The sequence below is a fragment of the Symphalangus syndactylus genome, chromosome 16 (assembly GCF_028878055.3).
Source record: "Symphalangus syndactylus isolate Jambi chromosome 16, NHGRI_mSymSyn1-v2.1_pri, whole genome shotgun sequence".
Classification (NCBI taxonomy): Eukaryota; Metazoa; Chordata; class Mammalia; order Primates; family Hylobatidae; genus Symphalangus; species Symphalangus syndactylus.
The window spans coordinates 45,949,822-45,969,733 of record NC_072438.2 but is presented as its reverse complement, the minus strand read 5'-3'; the positions used below and the strand labels follow the sequence as shown (position 1 = coordinate 45,969,733).

Sequence of the window (19,912 nt, the reverse complement as noted above, 5' to 3'; positions counted from 1 at the left end):
TTGAAGGTCCTGAGGATGGTACCTTCCTGAGCAAAAAGGTGAAGATCCCTTTGACCTCTCATTTCCCTACTTCTTCCTGCCTGGAACGAGGACATGATGTCTGGGGGTGTGGCAGATGTCTTGCCACCACGAGGAGGAAACCTCTATGCTATGGATGGCAAAGCTGCAAAGCTGGAAGATGGGGATCCGGGTCTGGTGGCATCAAGGCATGGTGACACCAGCCCTGGACTGTGATGCCTTGCATATGAGTCAAATAAATACTGACTTGGTCAAGCTGCTGTTAGGTTTTCTGCTGCTTGGAGCTGAATACAAGCCTAATTGCTATGCCCGCCTTTTTTTTTTTGGTTGAGATGGAATCTCGCTCTGTTGCCCAGGCTGGAGTGCAATGGCACGATCTCGGCTCACTGCAACCTCCGCCTCCCAGGTTCAAGCGATTCTCCTGCCTCAGCCTCCTGAGTAGCTGGGACTACAGGTGTGTGCCACCACGCCCAGCCAATTTTTGTATTTTTAGCAGAGATGGGGTTTCATCATATTGGCCAGGCTGGTCTTGAACTACTGACCTCAAGTGATTCGTCCACCTCAGGCTTCCAAAGTGTTGGGATTATAGGAGTGAGCCGCTGCACCTGGCCCCCCACCATTTTCTTATTGAGCCTGCATATTGGCAGCTACATTTTTGGAAATACCTCTGAGAAACGTGATTAGATAGCAGAAATAGCTGTCTCTGCCTACCTGACCATTCCCTCGATCTTCTTTCTGTATTTTGCATCTATTTTGCTGCGGTATTCAGGTCTCATCAACATAGCTGCGAAGCTGAAAGCAGAGTTCCTCAGGCCCGCCCTGTGACACTCAATCACAGTGGACGTCAGGATGGGTACAATGTCTGCAAGAGAAAAGGGGAGAGCAGCAGGAGCACAGCGTCTCCTGTCCTCAGTGATACAGGCGGGACTCCACCCCGGTTCTGTAGGAAAACAGGGTCGTGGTCTCCGAACTTTGTTTTTTCTGCAAAGAACCAGACATGATCTGTTTAATGAGGAAAGTACATAGCTGTGGGGTCAGGCTAACTGCCCTTCAAGTGCTTCTCCTTTGATTACACCATATTCTGCCTTGTAAAACTGGGACCTGCATCCCTTGGAGGCAACACTTCTGTGAGTTTCCTTTCACGCCTCTTAGATATATTTTTTGCATCTGACAAGACTGCTGATAAAAGCATTAGGGGGATTAATGACTTTATACACTAATCTCTCTGCAGGCATCAAATTCTTTCTTCAGGATAGACACCCAGAATTACTGGCTCAAAAACAGGACCTTTTAAAAAATACTCTTACCACAAATTGCCAAAGTGCTTTCCGCAAAGGCCATACCAATTTCCATCCCCACCAGCAGTCATGAGAGTGCTTGTCCTATCCCACACCTTGCCCGCATGGTAGACTGTCATGTAACAACGACGACAAAAATACACTTAGAGAATGTGGGTTGGCCAATTATGACCCATGGACCAAATCTAGCCCTCTGACTTTTTCTACGGCCCATGAGCTAAGAATGATTTTTACATTTTTAAATGGTTGAAAAAACATCAAAAGAAAAATATTTTTGTGGCATGTTAAAAGTGTATGTGGTTAATTTGTGTCCAAACATAAAGCTCTATTGAAACACAGTCATGCCCATTCGTTTATGTATTATTCATGAGAAGATGGCAGAGTTGAGCAGTTGTGACAGAGACCATATGTCTCACGAAGTCTAAAATATTTAACATCTGGCCCTTTACAGAAAAAGTTTGCTGATCCCTGTCATATACTGTGACAGTATTTAATCATTTAAGAATGTTATCATGACATGTCTTTTAGAATAGTGAGGCCTTTTCAGAGGCAGCGTCCTACCGTGCTTGCAAACACAGAGTCAGGCTATTATTAGCTCATAATGTGATCTTGGGCAAATGTTATTTCTTTTCTTTTGTCCCAGTTTGTTCAGAAACGTATTTGTGTGTGCAGGCCTGAGACTGTCATCCTTGGAAAGGCTTGAACAGCTAACCCTTGGCTCGCATCTGGAACATAGATTTGGAGACGGTTCCGCCGTTTCCAGAACTGATGAGTGGCTCACTGTGCCTAAAATCTTTGTACAAACAATGTGGTTTATGCCGAACACCTGCTCTCCGGGAGCCTGGAAAACTGGGTACATGCCAGGCAGGGGGCACCTATGTGACCACACCCCAATCAAACTCCTGGCTGCTGAGTCTCTAATGAGCTTCTTGGCACTCTATGTTTCACCATGTTGTACAAGTCAGTCTTGGAGGAGTTACTGAACTTGTGTCCTGTGTGCTCCACTGGGAAGGGACTCTCAGAGGTTCGTGCCTGCACCTGCTCGCCTTTGGGTGAATCCTTCTGCTCATTTTGCCTCAGATCCTTTTGCTGTGATAAATCTAGGTTTTGGTACTACTGTGTGTTGACTCCTGTAAATCCTCCCAGTGAAGAATCATCAAACCTGGGAGTGGTCTTGGGGCCCTCACATACCACTTCATGGAGCTGCTGTGAGAATTAAACAAGTTAGTGTATGAGGGGAGCCTGCAAAAGGGGCGCTGTGCTAGCGTGCGGCATGGGGCATGGGGCATGGATGGGTGAGAGCTCTGGTCAGTGGTACTTACGTGATGGAAATTTGCTGATGTTGTTGGCCACCCGAATAAGCATGCGAGCCCCTTTCATGTGATTTCCATTTTTAACATGAATCTGAAACAAATGACATATTTTACTCTTCTCATAGTCGTTGATTAGCCCCAATTCATGCTTTGTTCCCTCAAATAAACAACTCCTTGATGATGGCCCAGGGTCACTGTGGGATCCTTGTAGACTTTCCTGGCTGATGCCACTAGAGATCCCTCCATTTTTTTCTCTTCAACAGCTGCTGCCTGGCCCCATGGCCTTACCTACCCTATGCTCTGCGTTTCACTTTGCCCTAGACCACTTGGTATGGGTTCAAATCCCTGGTCTATCTCTTACTGGCCATTCTTGGGGGACCAACTTCACCACATTGTGGTAAGACCCGAAAGCTGAGTGAGTCAGGAATCAGGTAGAATGAGAGAGAATAATCTGCTAAAGGAAAGGTGCCCTATCTGTGCTCAGAGGGCAATGACGGGTGGAAGGCTTGAGACTGGGCAAGGGCCAGCAGGGTCAGTGACACATCGAGGGGTGCGTTTAGGATGGGGTGAGCCTTGAGAGTCAGCAGGGGCCAGGCCATGAAGCCACTGCAGTCATCCAGGGGTGAGATGAGGAAGCCAAAAAGGTGGGGCAGTGGGGATGGAGAGAAGCAGACAGATGAGGGGTCAGGGCTGAGGATACTTGGTGAGAATGTGCAGGGTGAGTGTGGAATGATGCCAACCCTTGGGGCCAAAGAAAAGGACTCAAGAAGCACCTCTGTGGCTTATGGTGCTAGAAAGCTCTGTTGCAAGAGGGCCTCTTACAGGAATTCCTGTTTTTGCCCCGCATCTTCCACCAATGTGTTTCTGTCCCCCCTGCACTCCTAAAGGCTCCCTCCATTTTGTTAGATTCTGTGCTTCCAGGACATTGAATCACCACTCATGTCTGCAGCTGAGAAAGACTTCTCTCCTTCCAACCCCCTTCTTTATGGAAGAAGGATCCTCCTGCCTCTCTGAAAGGAAATGTACTCCTGGAGGTTGCAAGTTATAACTCCAGATGCATTTCCCTTAGAATCAGCATTATAGACTTGCGCAGTCTCCTGTGGTAGGCATTAGTCACGTATGGCTACTTAAATATAAAAGTTAAAATCATATACAATTAACAATGTAGTCTATCAGCTGTACTAGCTGCATTTCAAGTGCTCCATAGCCAGGTTAGTGGCTACCATATTGGGCAGTACAGTATAGAATAGTTCTGTTACTGTAGAACATTCTACTGGACAGTGCTGATATAGATAATAATTAGGATGTAAATCATTCATAACATGACTGCTCTTGTGGACAGGTCAGAGAACCAATTTAGCATTAATATGGAAAGATGTACTGTGACATAAAGGAACATTTGAAAAAATATGTAAGTTGGAGTCTGCCCGTATCTTTACAGAAATATGTATATATATAAATATACACATGAATATACATGACATTTATGTAAGTTGTATTGTGTCTTTTTTTAGAGTTGAGGTCTTGCTCTGTTGCCCAGGCTGGAGTGCCGTGGTGTGATTATAGCTCAATGCAGCCTCAAACTCCTGGGCTTAAGTGATCCTCCTGCCTTGTCCTCCCAAAGTACTGGGATTACACATGTGAGCCACCATGCCCAGACTCATTTATGTAAATTATACATACAAGTACTTGATGTTTGCAGGATCTATTTTTGTTTGTATTGATAATTACTGATTTAAAAAACAGAATATACACAACTAAACATAATCCCAATTTGGTAAAAAACATGCATTTATAGAAGTACAAAGAATATATACATCACTATTAACAATTGTTATATCTGGGTGACGGACTTAAAGGACGAATTTTAAAAAAATTCTTTTCTGGCCGGGCGCAGTGGCTCACACCTATAATCCCAGCACTCTGGGAGGCCGAGGCAGGTGGATTGCCTGAGGACAGGAGTTCGAGAGCAGCCTGGTCAACATGGTGAAACCCCGTTTCTATTAAAAATACAAAAAAATTAGCCAGGTATGGTGGCGTTTGCCTGTAATCCCAGCTACTCAGGAGGCTGAGGCAGGGGAATTGCTTGAAGCAGGGGAGGTGGAGGTTGCAGTGAGCTGAGATCGAGCCACTGCACTCCAACCTGGGTGACAGAGTGAGACTCGATATCAAAAAAAAAAAAAAATTCTACATTCTTTAAACTTTCTTAGGGAATATATATTATTTTTATATTTGGATGAAAACTAAACAATATTTACAAAACAGTGGAATTTTATGAAATCCACTAACAGAATAAATAAACTAACAAGTTTTGGATAAAGAAAGATGTTTTAAGTAAATCTATTTTTCTGGCACAGGTAATACATTTACATATTTCAGAATCGAAACAATATAAGAAAGCTGGGCGTGGTGGCTCATGCCTGTAATCCCAGCACTTTGGGAGGCCAAGGCGGGCGGATCACTTGAGGTCAGAAGTTTGAAATCAGCCTGGCTGACATGGTGAAACCCCATATCTACTAAAAATACAAAAAAATTAACTGGGTGTGGTGGCGTGTGCCTGTAATCCCAGCTACTTGGGAGGATGAGGCAGGAGAATTGCTTGAACCTGGGAGGCAGAGGTTGCAGTGAGCCGAGATTGTGCCACTGCACTCCAGCCTGGGTAAAGAGCAAGACATCGTCTCAAATACAAAACAAAACAACGCACACACTATAAGAAGATGCACATGATGAAGCCTGGTCCCCCTCGTCTCCCCGTCTCCCTGTCCCCACACTGGAGTTTGATGCTGTGCCTCCTGCCCCATGCCGCATTCCACACAAGGCAGCGTACTGTAGACATGTTCTGTCTCTTGTTTTGTTACTTAACAATACAGAGATCTAGGCAATCACTCTAATCCAACGGAGAAGGGCCTAGAGAAAATCTCAATGGGGGACAAACACCTGGCAGGTTATGTCCCAAGTCACTCCATGGGCCTCACCTTCACTAGTATATAGCTGTGCAGAATCATGAGGTTGGTGGCCATCTCGGAGGGAATTTTGATCTTCTGGGATTTTAGTTCTGCATACATACTGAAGAGAACATCGTGTGCATTCCGGTAGTTGCCTTGAAAAAAGGTGGTAAAATGACATTACTGCAAAGGGTGACATCTGAGGACATTCTGTGGACCCCCATCTTACTAATGGATTTTGTTAATCTTCTTGTTAGTAATCTCTTAATAATGTCTTATTCAAAGCAACTCAGCAGATTTCCTATTTATCTGTCTGTCTGTCTGTCAGAGACAGGATCTGGCTCTGTCACCAAGGCTGGAGTGCAAGGGCACAATCTCTGTTCACTGCAACCTCTGCCTCTCGAGCTCAAGTGATCCCCCTATGCCTGGCTGATTTTTGTGTTTTTTGTAGAGACAAGGTTTTCACCATGTTGCCCAGGCTGGTCTCAAACACCTAGGCTTAAGAAATCCACCCTCCTCGGCCTCCCAAAATGCTGGATTACAGGCATGAGCCATTGCGCCCGGCCAGATTTCCTATTTTAATTGATGTTATGAACATCTAGCCAGTCGCTCTGGTGAAAACTGGTGGTGTCCTCCTTGATGTCTTACTCTTCCTCAGGGCACCCCCCTGGCCCTGAAGTCCACCAGGCCATGGAGTTCTGAGTCTAACTCTCAGTCTCCCAATTCCAGCCTCCCTTCCCATGCCCACTGTGAATGCTTCTCACCATTTCCTTCTGCTGTAGTGCTCATCAGGATTGCTCTGGGCTCACATCTGATGTCAGAGTATGCCTTCAAAACCCTCAAGCCTTGATCCACACCCAAACACCTAAAGGTCACACCCCTGCATAAAACCCTCCAATGGCGCCACTCATGCCTGGAAGTGCAAATTCCTGAGCAGAGGACTTGTGCCCTTCAGGATCGGCCTCTGCGCTCCTTTCTGGCCTGATTTTCCCTCCCTTCCTTCTCCAGGGCATGTAAATGCTGCAGCCTTGCCAGCACTTCCCCACACCCCCATTTCCCCACATCCCAGCACTTTGGCTCCCAGCAACCCCCACTCCCCATCGTCTCCTGCTCCCCCATCCTTTCAAAACTCAGCTAAAGCTTTCGTTGCCTTCTCTCATCTCCATCCTCCAACTCTCCCTACCCCAACCTTCAGGATTCTGTGGGTAACCCAGCAGTCGCTCTTATTTTAATTGTGCCTTTTCAGCCTATTTCTCTTTCTAGTCTGGGACTTGTCACCCTGTACAACAACTCTGAATTTACTTTCTGTCTCTCCCATCAAATCATGACCTTGAGGGCTGAATTGTGTGTCAGTTCTCTCTGTATCCTGAGCTCCTAGCACACATCTGACAGAAAGAAGTTGTTGTTACATCAATGTAAGCTGAATAAAGTAATGACTTATTTGACTGCATATTTTCCAAAATTGTGTCCACATTTATAAAGATTTAAGAAGATCAGCTCATAAAAATTAATGAAGATATCAGACTAATTCTCTTACTCACTCAATAAATATTGACAGAGCACATGTGAGCAGAACCATCCTGAAGAGTCTATCAAGTCTCTGCACATTATAAAGAACTAGGTCTGTTAAGAGCACCGCATCATTACCCTCCATCGCCTAATGTCTCATATTGTTAAGGCCAAACACACGGAATGGAAAGAAAATGCCGTGAGACTGTAGGAAGGGGGTTGTGGTCTAGGAAGGGGGCTGTGGGCTGGAGGGGTGAGAGGAGACATCATTCATGAGACAGAAACTCTGAGGTTGTGGGGGAGGAGAGGAAATAGCACTTGATAAGAGATGGTCTTAGTCTCTTACATTTATACAGTCCCCTGGGATAGTACATTGTCTAACCCCTCTGAAACCTAGAAATAGTCATCTGTTTAGTCGTTTGGGTTCAAAGCAAGCCTATGTTAGAAACGTAGAGGCTACTTTTTCCTACACAGAAAAGGGGCTGGGGCTTGATTCTGCTGCCTGTTTGGGGAGAACACATATGTATCACGGACCTACCTGCAGACTGCTCTTCTCTGGCAATGATGATGGCAGTCTGGGCAGCTTCTCGGTATTGCTTCAGAGCCATGTACAAGCGGAACAGGTACTTGGCATCCTGACATATAAACCATTATAGAAACATTACTTTCTTCATTAGCTAAGGGGAAATTAGAATTTTGTATTTCAGTTGGAATCACATTCATCTGCCATTAACTGAGAATGGATATTGCTTTAAAAAACTCAATGAATAAAGAATTATTTATTAAACATTTATTCAGAGCTCAATATGGCCAGATGGTATTCTAAGTACTTGAGAAATACTAATGCATTTTAATCCTTATACCCACCCTAGGAAGAAGGCACTATTGTTATCCCGATTTCACTGATAAGAGGCTGAAACAACAGGAGGGGGCCAGTCAGGATTTGAACCACAGGATCTGTCTATTCCTGACCCTACTCCACAGATTATTTCTCATGTACTTGGAAACAAAATATATTCTTACATGATATATGAACTTTGCAAACTTTCAATAATTTTTATATGCATATCAATTTTCTCTGATCCATAACATTTTCTTTGGCCTTTGGCCATTTTCCATTCCTATTCCAACTCTAAACAGCTGCGAGCATCTGATGCTGGTTTTCAGATGATTAGAGTAAGTGGACACCATGGGAGGTGGCTGGAGCAGCTGAAGGGCCTATATCCTTTGGCTAGTTAACTGAGCTGCTCTGGGTCTCTGTGGCTTTATCTGTAAGATGCACAAAATGGACTCAGGGACCACTACAGTCCTCTCCAGCTGTGACATTCTATTGCCCTTGCCTCCAATCAGTGACTTAAGTTCACCAGCAAATCTCCTTGAACATAAAGCAAAGGGGAAGAAGGAGGTCTGGGGCATTCTCAAAGGTGTGTGGGTCTCTCCTCACCAGGACTGGGAGAAGATGGATGTTCTGTAGGAAGCCACGGTGAGTCACCTATTTTGAAAATATGCTTGTAATGATTTCTTTCTTACTCTTTCTTTTTGAGATGGAGTCTCACTCTGTCGCCCAGGCTGGAGTGCAGTGGCACAATCTCGACTCACTGCAACCCCTGCCTCCTGGGTTCAAGCAATTCTCCTGCCTCAGCCTCCTGAGTAGCTAGGACTACAGGTGCGTGCCACCATGCCTGGCTAATTTTATATTTTTTGTAGAGATGGGGTTTCGCCATGTTGGCCAGGATGGTCTCCAACTCCTGACCTCAAGTGATCCACCTGCCTTGGCCTCCCAAAGTGCTGGGGTTACAGGCATGAGCCACTGCGCCTGGCCAATTTATTTCTATTTTATGTTATAGAGAACTACCTTTATGCTTAATCTGATTTTTGTTAACTTCTATAATTTTTGAAATATAAACAAAGCACACTGAGTTTTAGAGATGAGTGCTAGGTCATAGTTTCAACATCAGTGATCTTTTTTCATAGTTCCTAGAATAAACAAAATTACAACATTTGAGAAAAATTGTATGTAGTGAGGATTGTTATCTAGAGGGGCATGGCTATCTCACAGGTGGCAAAGCCAATTTTAAAGAGTGAATATACGTTATCCTCCAAAACGCAGGGTCTGTCTAGAGCAAGCTTGTCCAACCCACAGCCTGCAGGCCACATATGGCCCTGGACAGCTTTGAATGCAGTCCAACACAAATTTGTAAACTTTCTTAAAACATGAGTTTTTTTTGTGATTTTTTTTTTTTTTTTTTTTTTTTTTAGCTCATCAGCTATTGTTAGTGTTAGTGTATTTTATGTGTGGCCCAAGACAATTCTTCTTCCAATGTGACCCAGGGAAGCAAAAAGATTGGACACTCCTGGTCTAGATGATCTATGCTACTGGCAGAGAGAAAATTTTCATGTCTACGTTGTAAAAGCATGATGGGTAAAAACAGGCAGAATCAAACTGTAACTGAGACCTGAGGACGCACACAAAGCCCACGTGTTCAGTACCTTAGGCACGCCATCGTTCTCCCCCAGGAGGTGGTCTATCAGCTGATTGGTCAGCAGTTTGTCTTTGGCCTGACCAACCTGTTTAATAAGAGAGAAAGACCCAGTAAATTCAGCATCTTAAACCGAGCAAGAGTGGAGAAAAAGACAATCTTCTGCTTAGGGAGATGGAATAAAAAACATTAATAGTATCTATAGTAAAGTGCCTGAAATATGACATAGGATCAGGGCCTTTCTTCATTTGTTGCTAGAGTCTCCATTAATAAAAATCCATCCTTAGAAGCTTTTTCTTAGCTGCTGTATCAAAATACCATATTTTCTTTCACATGCACAGAGAATGTACTTCTTGAATTTTTTTTTTTCTTTTGAGATAGAGTCTTGCTCTGTCACCAGGCTGGAGTGCAGTGGCATGATCTCGGCTCATTGCAATCTCCGCCTCCCGGGTTCAAGCGATTCTCCTGCCTCAGCCTCTCGAGTAGCTGGGACGACAGGCACGCGCCACCACACCCAGCTAATTTTTGTAGTTTTAGTAGAGACAGGGTTTCACCATGTTGGCCATGATGGTCTCGATCTCCTGACCTCGTGATCTGCTCGCCTCAGCCTCCCAAAGTGCTGAGATTACAGGCGCAAGCCACCGTGCCTGGCCCTTGGATGTTTTAATAAAAACTTTCTTAAGTGACTATGACACCTTGAGGACAGCATCTTAAGCACAAGCGCTGACACAACGGTATCACTCCAGGTGCCCTCCTCTGCAGCGGCTCCCTGAGATAATGCTCTTGCGCACGACTACGTGTCATTGAAGTGAGGGTCCCAGCCAGAGGAGCCTGGACAAGGGCAAGCAGCTGAAATGTGGGTGGGGTTCTGGAGAGAAGGCTGGCTTAGAAATCTTTACTTAAAAGTCATCTCTAGGCCAGGCATGGTGGCTCACGCCTGTAATCCCAGCACTTTGGGAGGCTGAGGCGGGTGGATCACTTGAGGCCAGGAGTTCAAGACCAGCCTGGCCAACATGACGAGACCCTGTCTCTCCTAAAAATACAAAAATTAGCTGCGTGTGGTAGTGCATGCCTGTAATCTCAGCTACTCGGGAGGCTGAGGCACAAGAATCGGCTTGAACCTGGGAGGCAAAGGTTGCAGTGAGCCGAGATCCCATCCCTGCACTCCCGCCTGGGTGACAGCGTGAGACTTTGCCTCAAAAAAAAAAAAAAAAAGTCATCTCCATAAAGGTGAGTTAAATCATTGAAGTATTGGGTGGTGTTGAGCAGGAAAAATAATGCACCACATTGCAGGATGGGCATGTATGAGTTTAACAGGAACAGAATGTGTGAGGTCAGGAATTTAGGGGAAGCACTAGGGAATTACTGACAAAATTAGGAGGCTTCAGAATTCTGTGTCTATTAAAAAGGGGTGAGCCAAAAACACACCTGGGGCTCAGCTTGGGGGAAGAAACACTGAACAGTCTTATCATGGTAATGACATTACAATGAGAAAAGCCACCGGGAAATGGAGGAGATGATCACTGGGGACTCAGCAACACGCCTTGCTTGCTACACCTCAGGGGAGGGATGAGCACAAGTCTGCAAGTGATCTGTCCGGTAGAGGAAGGATGCAGTCAGTAGACTTGAGTAATAAAGAGACGACCCTGAACCTGCAGGTGCAGAGGCTCTCAGGCTGCAGGATTTCTGCACACTGCCCTGCCTGTGGTCATTGTCAGGGGAAAAAGCTAGGCTTTCACCAATCTGTGTCACCTCTGCTCTTGCCACTTCGGTAAAGCAGGGACATTGGGACATAAATGATAGAGCTTGTTCTCTTGATAGCTTCTGTGAATGGCTTTGGGTGAATAAGCCAGGAGAGAGAAATGGTTAAAGCAAAGGCTCTGGAGCCAGCCTGCTGGAGGTCAATTTAGTGACACTACTTGAGACCCATGTGATCGTGGGCAGATTACTCTTGGGGCCTCAATGTGGGCAATAAAAGCACCTAACTCACAGAACTGTTGTGAGGATTAAATAAGTCAATACACGTACAGGGCTTGGATGGGTGCCAAGTAGACAGGACTATCAAATACAGACAATAAAAATACAGGATTCCCAGTTAAATTTAAATTTCAGAGAAGCAATGAGTAATTTTCACTATTACATATGCAAAATGTGGCCACCCCACTGGCAGGGTCAACACTCGATAGGTGTCCCTATTTTTTTTTTTTAGACGGAGTTTCACTCTTGTTGCCTAGGCTGGAGTGCAATGGCTTGATCTCTGCTCACCGCAACCTCCACCTCCCGGGTTCAAGTGATTCTCCTGCCTCAGCCTCCCGAGTAGCTGGGATTACAGGCATATGCCACCACTCCCGGCTAATTTTACATTTTTAGTAGAGATGGGGTTTCTCCATGTTGGTCAGGCTGGTCTTGAACTCCTGACCTCAGGTGATCTGCCCACCTCAGCCTCCCAAAGTGCTGGGATTATAGGCATGAGCCACCATGCCCGGCTGTCCCTATTGTTTTTATCACCAGCAATAATGGCAGCTGCCCCCAGGGAGAGCAGAGCACACTCGAAGTGTCAGGACAGACAGGCAGACAGGAGAGCCAGCAGGGAATAGATGTGGCCAGGCAAAGGCAACTCACGGCAGGGTGTGGATGGAATGCTGAGGGGCGCTTGCATTGAAGGGGCAGAGGGGCCAGGGAAGGAGGTGGAGAAGGGACCATCTGAGAAGGAAGTGGAGAACAGAAGATGCAGTGTTCTGAGGGGAAAAATGTCCAGAAAGATGTAGTATAATAGGGTAAAATGTTACCATAACATGGAGTAGGGTGAAGACTGAGACGAGACTTCTATATTTAGCAAGTGAGAGATCTGTGAGGACCTTTCCAAGCAAGTTCGTGGAGTGGGGAAGGCAGAAGCTGAGTGCAAGGAGGTAAGGAGGACTCTCCCAACTCACCTGAGGGACACCAGTGAGCCCCACCTTCCCCATCATCTCCCAGTGAGGGGCCTCATACTTCCCTTACCCCTCCATAAACCAAGGAGGCATTTCAGAGCCTTGAGGTGTTGAGGATGGGGGTGGGTGGGGGTGGGTGAAGCACAAGCATTTTGACAATGTACCCAGTAACTCAGGGGTGTGGCTTCTGGCTGTGAATCAGCAGGTGAAAGCGCACAGATTGTGAGAAAATGCAAGTCACGAGTAAAAGTGATTTCTTTTTCCCTGGGGAAGGTCCCCAAGAAAGAAAGAAAGAAATGGAGGATTGGGAAGGAAACTTGTATCATCTGTTTTCACTGAGCTGGGGACCAACATGTGCTCAATTCAACAAATATTAATTGAGTGACTGCCAAGTGCTAAACACTCTGTAAAGAGATGGGTTCTGGACCTTGAGGAACTTGTAAATCTGAAGGGAGTTACTATAGCAATAAGTGACATTCAAAGTGCTTAGACTATTCTAGGGAGGGTGAAATTTCATCCTGAGGACAGTTTAGGAAAGGCTTATTGGGTAGGGGTATGAGATGCAGAGGTGCAGGGGGAGGGGTGTTTTAGGTGTAAGGAGGAAGAGTGAAGGAATGAAGGAGGCGGAGCCCTGAACTATTCAAATAAAAGAGGGCAGTTTAAGGCTGGGCACTGTGCTCACACATGTAATCATAGCACTTTGGGAGGCCAAGGTGGGAGGATCACTTGAGCTTAGGAGTTCAAGACCAGCCATGGCAACAGAGCAAAAACCCATCTCTACAAAAAATAAAAAATTAGCCGGGTGTGATGGCATGTCTGTAGTCCCAGCTACTTGGGAGGCTAAGGTGGGAGAATTGCTTGAACCCAGGAGGTCGAGGCTGCAGTGAGCTGTGATCGTGCCACCTAGGCAACTGAGAGAGACCCTGTCTCAAAATGGGGGAAAAAAGTGGCCAATTTAGTTGTAGCACAGGCTGCTGACCTAGAGGAGTGTTAAGAGGTAAGTGGGAAGGAAATGAAGCTTTGGTTTTAGTCCCAGATCAATTACTTTCTATTTGGGTATCTGTAGGTTAGTCATATCATCTTCTGGTACCTCAGTTTCCCCATCAGTAAAATGAAGGAGGTTAGACTGGTTCACTTCCAGGTATTTCTAAGATTTTATGATCCATGAAGGATAATTTGTGAATGAATTGTGGAGGCAATGGGGAGCCACTAGAGATTTTGCAGCTTGAGAATAAAATGACTTGCAGCTGCACTTGAAAAAAAAATTCAGTAGTAAAATTCAGAATGGACTTGTCTGAATGAAGTAATCCCAGCAATAAGTACAAATATGTTGGTTTTACTGACTACATGTCCTTGGCCTTAATAAAATTTAACAAAATCCATTAGAAACACAACAATGAGAACGTACTGTGGGATTACAGAATACTAATGGAAGGAGAGAAATTTGACAGCTGTAAGGGACATCCATAATTTTGTCTAATATTCATTCCTTCAACTCTTCTGAGAGATGCTTCTACTTCACTTCAACCATGGAGTTCTAGTGGAAATTCCATGTCTTAACAGACCCCATCTCCATGGCTACTGAACTTTGTCTAGTGGTGGGAATTTGACCCAATTTGCCCAGGCATGATATTCCATCCCTGTGGCCACCAGTTGATTAATCCTGCAATGGACACTTGAACTACCCAAATCAGAGCCCTTCTGGACTTATTAATTAAAGGCAAGTCTTCTTCTTCTTCCAATGTGGCCCAGGGAAGTCAAAAGATTGGACACCCCGATCTAAGTAATAATCATCAATGGTTGGTGAAATCATTAGGTGAAAAGTTGATGGGAAAGCTTATCATAGATTGATCAGGCCGACCAAACCTACACCCAATAATCAATCTTAACGCCATAAAAAGAGAGACAAGGCCGGGCATGGTGGCTCATGCCTGTAATCCCAACACTTTGGGAGGCCAAGGTGGGTGGATCACCAGAGGTCAGGAGTTTGAGAACAGCCTGGCCAACATGGTAAAACATCCGTCTCTACTAAAAAATAGAAAAAAAAAAAAAAATTAGCCAGGTGTGGTGGTGGGCACCTGTAGTCCCAGCTACTCAGGGGGCTGAGGCAGGAGAATCACTTGAACCCAGGAGGTGGAGTTTGCAGTGAGCCAAGATTGTGCCACTGCACTCCAGCCTGGGTGACAAAAAATAACAAAAAAAACAAAAAAAAGAGACCAAAAAAATATGGGCTATTATGAACTGAGTGTTTGTGTCCCCCTGCATCCCCCAAATTCATCTGTTAAAGCTCCAACCTTCATGTAATGATACTTGGAAATGGAGCCTCTGGGAGGTAATTAGGGTTAGATTGTAGCCTTAAGAGGAAGGGAAAGAAATCTCTCTCCTTGCATACATGTACAGGAAAGGCCACATGCGGACACAGTGAGAAGGCTGCTGTCTGCAAGTCAGGAAGAGAGCCCTCACCAGGAACCAAATTACCAGCACTTTGATCTTGGACTTCCCAAACTCCAGAAGTCACCCGGACTATGGTATTTTATTATGGCAGCCCAAGTTGATTTAAGATATGGCCCTACTAGGCTGGGTGTGGTGGCTCATGCCTTTAATCCCAGCACTTTGGGAGGCCAAGGTGGGCAGATCATTTGAGGTAAGGAGTTCGAGACCAGCCTGACCAACATGGTGAAACCCTGTCTCTACTAAAAGTACAAAAAAATTAGCTGGGTATGGTAGCACACACCTGTAATCTCAGCTACTGTTGGAGGCCAAGGCAGGAGAATCACTTGAACTCAGGAGGAAGAGGTTGTGGTGAGCTGAGATCGCACCACTGAACTCCAGCCTGGGTGACAAAGTGAGACTCCATCTCAAAAAAAAAAAAAAAAAGAAAAAAAAAGATATGGCCCTACTGCTGTGATGAGAATAAGAAGTACATGGTACCATCTATGAAGTTGTTTTTACAGAAATATCATCTATATCTGATCAAGTATCTAGATTTAACTACTAGTTAGTGGGAAATACAGGGAAATTATACCACAAGGATGTAATTAGCTAAATCAAAATGTCAGAAATTCCTCAGGATAAATGACCCATTTTCTTAACAAATAAATAGCAAGTATGCATGTGGGGGCAGTGTTTAGGAGATATAGAGTTGAAGAGAGAGAAAGAAAGAGAGAGAGAGAGTGAGAGAGAACTAGAGAAGAAGGGAGGGGAAGGGAGATGAAAAGAGACTTAAGGCCCATATAAACTAAACGTAATACATGAGGCTTGTCTTGATATTGAGGTGAACTAAAAACTGTATGAAAGCATTTATGCAAGAGTTGAAGAAATTCAAACCCTAACTAGATAGCTGACAATATCAAGGAATTGTTATTAGAAAAACTGGAACCCTCACACAGTGCCTGTTGGAATGTAAGTGGTCAGCTGCTTCGGGAAACAGTTGGACAGTTTCTCAAAATGTTAAACATAGAGTTTACATATGGCCTAGCAATTTCACTCCTGAGTAATACACTTAAGAGAAATGAAAACACGTGTCCACATGAAAACTTGCACACAAATGTTAATAGCAGTATTACTCATAATAGCCAAAAAGAAGAAACAACAAATGCCCATAAACTGATGAATAAACAATGTGTGGTATATTCATACGATGGAATATTATTCAGCCATAAGAAGGCATGAATTCTTGACACATGCTACAACATGGAAGAGCCTTGAAAACATGACGCTAAATGAGAGAAGCAGGCACAAAAGGCCACATATTATATGGTTCCATTTATATAAAATGTCTAGGATAGGCAAGTCCACAGAAACAGAAAGATTATAATATGTAATACATATAGTAATCAAGACAACGGAGTATTGGTACAAGGACAGACGACTAAAGCAATGGAAAAGACTAGAGGATCCCAAACCAGATTCATACTACATGGTAATTTCATTTATGACAAATGCACTGTGGTAATTCTGTGGTGGAAAGGATAGTATTTTGATAAATGGTGCTGGGTCAACAGGATATCCACATTGAGAAGAAATATCCTTAACCCCTACCTTACACCATATACCTAATTAATTCGGGATGGCATAAGCCTAAATGAGACAGATAGAACAAACTACTAGAAGAAAACATAAGGGAAATATTTTCATGATCATGGGATAGGCAGAGATTTCTTTTTTTTTTTTTCGAGATGGAGTTTCATTCTTGTTGCCCAGGCTGGAGTGTAATGGCACAATCTCGGCCCACTACAATCTCTGCCTCCTGGGTTCAAGTGATTCTCCTGCCTCAGCCTCCGAAGTACCTGGGATTACAGGTGCCCACCACTATGCCCAGCTAATTTTTGTATTTTTAGTAGAGATGGGGTTTCACTATGTTGGCCAGGCTGGTCTTGAACTCCTGACCTCAAGTGATCCACTGCACCTAGCTTAAAATTTCTTAATTGGACCAAAAAGCACTAACTATAAAAGATTCATGAGTTGGACTTTATTAAAAGTTAAGAATTTATGTTTGTCAAGAGAATAAAAAGGCATGGCTTGCCTTTGAAGATTGTTGCAACATGTATCTGACACAAAGACCTGTATTTAGAATACTATGACCTAATAATTCTACTCCTGGATATATACCCAATAAAACTGAGGGCTTTTGTTCACCAAAAGACATGAACAGCTTTAGGGCAGATTTATTCATAATATGCCCAAACCGGAGACAACTCAAAAGTCCATTAACAGAGTAAGGGGTAAATAAACTGTAGTACAGTCATATAGTGGAATACTACACAGCAACGAAGAATGACCTATTGCTGGGCTGAGCACAGTGGCTCACACCTGTAATCCCAGCACTTTGGGAGGCTGAGGTGGGCAGATCACGAGGTCAGGAGTTCGAGACCGGCCTGGCCAACATGGTGAAACCCCATCTCTACTAAAAATACAAAAATTAGCTGGGCAAGGTGGCGGGCGCCAGTAATCTCAGCTACTTGGGAGGCTGAGACAGAAGAATCGCTTGAAACTGGAAGGCGGAGGTTGCAGTGAGCCGAGATCGTGCCACTGCACTCCAGCCTGGGCAAAAGAGTGAAACTCTGTCTCAAAAAAAAAAAAAAAAAAGAATGACCTGTTGCTATGTGCAATAACACAAACGGACACATTTGCATACCTAATGCTGACTGAAACTGAACATAAGAGGACACATGCATGATTCTGTTTCTATGAAGTTTATACACAGGCAAAATGAATCTATAAGAGTATAAGTCAGAACTGTGGTTACCTTTGGTGGGGGATATTGACTAGGGGGTGACATGAGGGAGACTTTCGGGAGCTGGAAATGTTCTATATCTTGATCTCGGGGGGTTACACAGGTATGCATAGAGGAAAAAACTAATCGAGTTGTACACTTAGGATTTGTGAACTTTACTGTATGCAAGTTACACCTAAAAGAAAATCCAAAGGTTCTTATCTTTTAGACACTCATATTGTATCCACAAGTGAAATGATATGGTGACTGCGATTTACTTAAAAAAAAACCCAGGAAAGAGGGTGAGGGTATGAATAAAATGAGGCTGTCTATGTATCGACAGCTGTTGAAGTTACATGATAGGGATGTAGGGGTTTGTAATACTGTTTGGTCTACTTCTGCATATATTTAAAATTTTTTTCAAGAAGTTTTTTTAAAAATGGCATTCTTGAAAGTTTCAGTGAAAGTGTACTTACAGTTTCAATCGCCATTTCTATTGCCACATTATCTTCCGAGCTTGGGCATTTCAGGAAGTGTTTAAGTGCCTGAAAAGAGAATTATAGCAATTAAAAATTTTCAGAATGTTTTCACATTAGGGAAAACAAAGCTTTCACACAGCTTTTACACAAAGTAATTACAGTCTGTGAAAGTATCTTCATCTCAACCAGGGGCTTGCATGGTGTTGGATCTTAAATATATCCTTAAAAGCTGGGTATAGTTTAAAAAATGGAAGGACCCAGTTAACCCTCTGAAGAATCTAGTCCTGATGAAATGAAAAGGCAAAATGTGCCCTTTTCAGTAGGAAGATTTAATTATTTTCATTCATTTATTCTTTCAACAAATAGTTACTGACAACCTGCTACTATGTATGTGGGACTTCGCTAGATCCCGTGGAGAATACCAGGAATGGTATGGCACGGCCCCTCTTTTCTGTGTTATGTACAATCTTACTAAGAAGATCTGTGTGATATGATGATAATATAAGAGACCGATTATTTTAAGTTATAATTGTCTAATTCCTGAACACCGTAACACCACACTTAGGAAGAAATTTACAACTATAAAAAGACAAATGGACTGGATTGTCAGTGTTTCTTTTTAATAGGTGCTCTGAGGAAGAAAAGATGGTTTTGCATGGAGATGATCCTGAAGGTGTCACCTGAAGGACAAATAGGTTTGTGGTAGGTGGTGTAGAGAGCAGAGGGGAACCCAGATGGAGAACAGGATGGATGAAGGCCTGGCTGTTAGAGGAGTGTGGGACTCTTCCATGGAAACAGCTGGGTGCCAGATTAGGGAGTTCTGGCTGGTTGGTCACACTATGGAAATTCTCTTGAGTGCCAGCTAAGGAGTTTAGACTTTATCTAAGAGGCCAGCAACAACAAATTGGTGGTTGCCTGTAGGCTGAATTCCTACACAGACATGTTTTTTTTTGGCCAGTGAGGTATTCTATAAATATTGGGGCACATATTTCAAAACTGGCAGCCCCAAGCTTCCATTTCTCTTGAAAAAATCATATGATCTGGCACCACAGGGCCTGGATTCCTAAATGACAACAATTTTATGGAGGTGAGCAACAGCTGGCTTCTTAAGACAAGACGTGTGCCATTCAATAGTCCCTACCCTGTCACATGAACAATGCGCACCTTTACCTGTGATGTCCCTTCTTTGGACACTGTAACCCCTGCCTTAGGCCAAGGGGCGCTGTAACAGTGAAAGCAACTATTATTTGGGGAACAAAGGATGACAAACTCTAAAGGCAGACAAACTAAAAACAGGAAAAATAAGAAACTACTGCAATAATCAGAAACAAGGTCATGGTGGTTAGAATGAAAGTGACAGATATGAGATGTATTACGAAGGAAGGTTGTGACTGGGTGCGGGAGGGAGAGGAAGATTTCAGAGTTAGCTCTGAGATTTCAAATCTGAGCGGGAGTTACTGGCATTTACATATATTTCCTACAATTATTCCTGTGGAGTCAGTGTACATTTTCTTGGCAAATACTAACTCGTGAATACTGGCCACACAGCAAGAAGAATTTTCCAGCCTGAAGATATCTCTTTTCTCCTTCAAAGTATAAGGCAATGCTTTGATAATCTTCATTAGTAGTGTCTTCAGAACCTATAACAGAAGTTTACTGCGTAAAATATCTGAGCAAAATTTACCTTTTATTGCTAACCTGAAAATAAAATCTAAAAACAAGTGA

General features: G+C 43.9%; 1 protein-coding gene across 8 annotated transcripts in view; it reads right to left on the bottom strand.

Annotated features, from left to right (window-relative positions):
- Nucleotides 1–19,912, bottom strand: part of WDR19 (WD repeat domain 19) — a 99,080-nt gene that overhangs the window by 10,315 nt on the left and 68,853 nt on the right. For all 8 annotated transcript variants that reach the window (XR_008651731.2, XR_010116334.1, XR_010116333.1 and 5 more), the window contains 7 exons: nt 19,715–19,827; nt 18,185–18,253; nt 9,574–9,651; nt 7,622–7,718; nt 5,605–5,729; nt 2,639–2,720; nt 730–880 (listed from right to left, as the gene is read on the bottom strand). Coding sequence is in view for 5 of the 8 variants with exons in the window: in XM_063619780.1 (XP_063475850.1) it covers nt 730–880; nt 2,639–2,720; nt 5,605–5,729; nt 7,622–7,718; nt 9,574–9,651; nt 18,185–18,253; nt 19,715–19,827 (715 nt within the window). In the remaining 3 variants the exon portion in view is untranslated. The remainder of the gene's footprint in view (nt 1–729; nt 881–2,638; nt 2,721–5,604; nt 5,730–7,621; nt 7,719–9,573; nt 9,652–18,184; nt 18,254–19,714; nt 19,828–19,912) is intronic.